The 5,232-nt window shown below is 39.6% G+C and overlaps 1 protein-coding gene across 6 annotated transcripts in view; it reads right to left on the bottom strand.

Moving 5' to 3' along the window:
- Positions 1-5,232, bottom strand: part of HEPH (hephaestin) — an 84,884-nt gene that overhangs the window by 32,338 nt on the left and 47,314 nt on the right. For all 6 annotated transcript variants that reach the window (XM_008710665.2, XM_040630667.1, XM_040630666.1 and 3 more), the window contains one exon: positions 2,994-3,125. In XM_008710665.2, the coding sequence (XP_008708887.1) occupies positions 2,994-3,125 (132 nt within the window). The remainder of the gene's footprint in view (positions 1-2,993; positions 3,126-5,232) is intronic.

Genomic DNA, 5,232 nt, shown 5'->3' with positions numbered 1-5,232 from the left:
CAGCTTAGGTGGGTCTTCCTTTTTGAGTTAGGGACTTCCTTTGTCTTTCTGCTTTTTTGGACTTTTTCTGTATCACTATACTTTTCAAATTTAATTACAATGTGTTTTGGTATTGGCCTACTTTTGTTGATTTTATTTTTTTTTAATTTTTATTATGTTATGTCAGTCACCATACAGTACTTCATTAGTTTTTGATGTAGTGATCCATGATTCAATGTTTGAGTATAACACTCAAGTGCTCATGTTGATTTTAATGAAAGTTCTCTGTGCTTCTTGGATTTGGCTGTCTGTCTCCTTCCTCAGACTAGGGAAGTTTTCAGCTATAATTTCCTCAAATAAATTTTCTGCCCTCTTTTCTCTCTCTTCTTCTTCTTCTGGGGCTCTTATGTTATAATTGTTATTATGGTTGATAGTGTCACAGATTGTAAATCTATTCTCATGTTCCACAATTATTTTTTCTCTCTTTTGTTCAGCTTCATCATTTTCCATTATTTTATCTTCAATATCACTCATTTGTTCCTCTGCTTCTTCTATCCTTATGTTCATTACATACAGTCTGTTTCAAATCTCAGTTATTGTGTTTTTCATTCCTGACTAATTCTTTGTTAACTCTTTTATCTCTGCATTGAGGGCCTCCCTGAAGTCTTCTATTCTTTTCTCAAGTCCGGTGAGTATCCTTGCAATTGTTGCTTTAAATTCTCCATCAGACATGTTACTCATATCTGGTTTGATTAGATCTCTGGCCATGACCCTATCTTGTTTCATTTAGGATGAATTCCCCCATCTTGGCATTTTGCCTAAGTCACTATCTTCTTCTGTGTGTTAGAAAATCCTGTTATGTTCCCTATTCCCAAGACTAATGGCTTTATAAAGACGAGGTCATAGAATGTCCAGGGTCTGGCACTTCAGGGAATGTCTCTGGTGTGTGCTGTGTACACTTTGCTGCTGTGTTTTGGCTGCTCTATTCTTCAGACCAGTCCTCTACAGAGGCTTTCCTTGCCTTCGTATGGCAGCATTTGGACCTTGGCCAGAATGTAGTGAGTTTTATGTGCGCACTGGTCTGCTTGCTAAATGATACCTGATGCTTCTTCCACTAGAACTGAAGACTTGCAAAAATCTCTGTTTGGGAGATGTGGTGTGGGTGGGGGCTTCTGTTGGTCTGGGAAAGGGGCCCACTCCACTGGGAGTTAGTCAAGTTTGACCAAGAAGGGCAGTACTGGTAGAATGTATAGTTGTGGGACTTGGTGTAAGCAGCTTTAGGCAGCCAGCATCAATGCTGTGCATGGTGCAGACCCTAGTGCAGGTGGTTCTGTGCTTATGCTGAGAGGTAGGGTAGGGCAATGGCAACAGCCAGTTCCTTTGTCCCAGCAGGGGGTTTCCTTGCTTGCTGCTTTCCGGAAATCACTTCCAGAAGAGCAAATAATCTCCCCCTGTGCATCCCAGGTATTTTTCAGATCGCCACTTTCATGCTGTCTGTCTCTGAGTTGTTTTCCTGCCGTCTCTCTAGGAGGAGCTCGGTGCCTTTCAGGCTCTATTCCTGCCAAGCCTGGTGACTTTTAAAATTCCAAACTTTAGGAATGTGGTGTGTGGGTGAGGGTCTGCACTGGTCTTCTTGGGAGGGTCTTGCTGCGCTGGGACTGATGCAGGTTTATTCAAGACAGGCAGTTGCATTGGAAAACAGGAGCATGGGACTTGGAGCAAGCAAGCTAAGCAGTGTGTGTTGGACCAAGCTGCCCTTAGCAGGTGGCTCTGTGCCCATGTGAAGGGGCAAGAGAAGGATATGGTGCCTGCTGGCTCTTTTGTCCCTGAAAAGGCATCTTTGTGAATGCCACCTATCACAGATATGCTCCAAGAAGAGCAAACACTCTCCCATTGCCTGCTTTAGGTGTCTGCTGACCTTCGAAACTCCAGTCTCCAAGCCCTGCTTGTTGCAAAAACTCATAAAAATCGTCCCCTTTCATTTTTCCATCCAACGGCTTTGGGGATGTGTTCTCCTTTTCATGACCCTGTGTGCTCCACTCTCATGTGCCTTTCTCTGTGACCAGGGCTCCCTCCCCTCTGCAGAATGCATGATTCCTATCTCCCCCAAATTCTGTTTCTGTACTTCTTGCCTTCCTCAATGTGGCCTCTTCTCTCCCTCTATTTGTGGAATTTGTTCTGTCTATCCTCAGGCTGATCTGTTAGGTGTTCAGAGTGATCCAATAGCTATCTAGTTTTGTTCAAGGGACAAGAGGAGACTTGGGTCCTCCTACCATGCTACCATCTTAGTGGTCCTCACTACGTACCCTTTGCTATATTTTTCCAACACAATTTAAGAACTCCTATTAACACACTAGACACTGCATTACAATTATGGTTTTACTTGTCTCTCTGTCATAATAGCCTGTTTTTTAAAAGTAAGAATATGTATTATTTCCCACTACATCCATAACTTCTAAAATTGTCTCTTCACCAGCTAGGCTGCCAGTAAGCATTTATTCAATGAATAAATGGATGGGAGACAATGTGGTCAAGATCATGTCCATCCTACATTTTAGTATTAAAAACTTAGTATATGACCAGGGTTAAAGTTTAGTCTATAATAAGAAGACAATAACCTTATCAATGACCGAGGTTAAGGATCAGTTTGTGGTCGGGACAGGTCACTCTCTAGCCATGATTAGAAACTCAGACTACAGCCAAGGTTAACTTCAGATCTAGAATGGGTTAGAAGCTCAATCTGTATCCGGGGTTAAGTCCAGTACAAGGCTCCATATGTGACCAGTATGAACTATGTCTGGTCAAACTAAAGACCTAAGATATGTACCCTGTTCTGAGATTGAAAATGAGTATTTCATAGAGACAAATTCAGGCTGTGACTTTATCCTGGTTAATATTCTTATTTAAGTTCTCAAAGAACAATTAAAAAAAAGAAAAAGAAAAGGAGCAAGCCAAGGTGCTGAAGCAGAGGTGCTACACAACCTTTGTCTCTTCAACTATGTGTTCCTACTCACCAGGTGCAGCGGCCAGTGGCCAACCAGTGCTAGATTCTAGCACTCCATGGGCATGCACAGAGTAGGGGCGGCTGGCATTATTCTTGAACACCACAGTTATGATATCACCAACCTCTCCTCTGAGAAGTGGACCTAATATATGCAAAAGAAGGGAAAGTCTCATTAGTGGAGTAGTGGAACAAGGATACTAAAGGCATTGAAGAAAAGGACATACATAGGAACTTCCTAGAATTAAGGGTTTCAATCATTAGAATTAAAATCATGAATGGTTTTATTTTTTTTTTAAATTCAAGAGCCCTTAAACTGATACTGGCATCTACAAGATGAGGGTACTTCAAGCAGATTGTGCAACCAATTATCCCTATTTTCCCACACCACGTCTCTATCTATCTATCTATCTATCTATCATCTATCTATCTATCTATCTATCTATCTATCATCATCTATCTGTCATCATCTATCAGTCATCTATCTATCTATAATTCATTTATTTATCTAATATTACAAGGACCTGGATAATTAGGGCTCTGTGGAATCACTGTCAGTAAGGAATGAGAGTTTGGCACAGAGTAAAAAAAAAAAAAGGGCTCCCTGCAAGGGCCAATAAGTTTCTTCTTTGTGAGGACAAGAATGAGGAAACTCATTGGTCCCTCAAAAGTGAAGAAACTGCATCGAATAGACTGGGGTACAAGGGTAATACTGATCCCTGTACAGTGTTTTTCTTACTCTTTGATGTTCTTAAGTTCCCCTGCCATTAGCATTTTTAAAAATCTATCACTCATGCCCTCCTGGTGATGAGCATTGGGTGTATGCAACTAATGATATGCTGGCTAGTTGAACATAATAAAAAAATAAAAAACATAATAATAAAAATTAAAATAAATAAATAAAATGTTGCAGAACTCATGAAAAACTTATGGGATTTGGAGAACCACATATTAAATTTGTATGAATAGTTTGGGTTATGAGATGGGAAAGATGAATGCAATCTCCAACTGTGTTGATGATAAGGATGACAACGATGATGATGATGATGATGATGATAAAGCATCTAGAATAAAGGATAAAATTTCATGTTTTAAAAAAATTAAAAAATTAAAAAATCTGTCACTGTCAGAGACCCCTAGAGAGATTCCTCGAAAAATATAGCTCATGTTGCAGCAGAATTCATGAATCCCGCCACTTTGATTGCTTATTTTTATGGCTGATTTTTAAATTATGACTATAGTTCCATTATATCATAAGGAAAAACTAATAGAAAGAAATAAAGAGGCCTTCTTGATATGACATTACCTTCCTAGGAGCAGCATAAACCTCTAGACCCCAGGAGGAACTCACTTACCTAATATTCCCAAGTGTTCCTCTGGTCCAGTCCTTGGCTGAGGGATCTTGAATGTACCATCAGTGTATTCTCTGAATACAGCTTTCTTGTATCTGGAACCCAGGAGCCCATTCTGGTTGCTCAGGAAGATGTGACCATAACTAGAAGAATCCAAAGAGTGGTATCAGCACCTGGTCTTGACCTCTCATTTTCAAGTATGAGAAAGCTAACTCAGACCTAACATCATATCACAGACAGAAGAAAGAGAAGACGTATTCCTTCTAATGTCAGATTTCCCACCACATTGGCTGCATAACTGTAATAAAGATGCCAGATTTAAATATCCATTTATATTTCCTTGTTTATCATGATCCAGATTATAATTTGTAATATAATTATTGTGACAAGAACATGGGGAAAAGAATAAAAAACCCTGGGCTTTAGCTCTAGTCTTAGTGATGTCTCAGATGGAATTAGGTTGACAAAAGGACAAGGTACAGGGTGGAAGGAGAGCACAAACTGCTGCTGCTGATGGAGAGTAAGAAATGGGAAGAGGTAAGGAAGAAATGGAATTTTACAAATTCCCCCTTATGGGATGCTTTCCTGTTTACAAAGAACCTTATTATTTGTTTTATCATTTAACATTTCCAATAGGGTGATGAGGTAGGTGGAAGTAGAATCAGTGGTCCAGAAGTGACAGAACTTATCTTCATCGATACTGTGAGCCAGAAAGGAGCTAGCACTTGGATACAACTCTGTTGCTTCTTCCTTATTTCCTTCTAGTCAAGTTCTTTCAACTATACCACATCACTTTATTTATTTGTTTGTTTATATTTAAATTCAATTAGCCAACATATAGTACATCCTTAGTTTCAGATATAGAGTTCAATAATTCATCAAATTCCACATCACTTTAAA

The sequence above is a fragment of the Ursus maritimus genome (assembly GCF_017311325.1).
Source record: "Ursus maritimus isolate PB19 chromosome X unlocalized genomic scaffold, ASM1731132v1 scaffold_X1, whole genome shotgun sequence".
NCBI classification, from domain to species: Eukaryota; Metazoa; Chordata; class Mammalia; order Carnivora; family Ursidae; genus Ursus; species Ursus maritimus.
The sequence above is the reverse complement of the archived record's forward strand: the minus strand, read 5'-3'. Positions and strand labels throughout refer to the sequence as shown.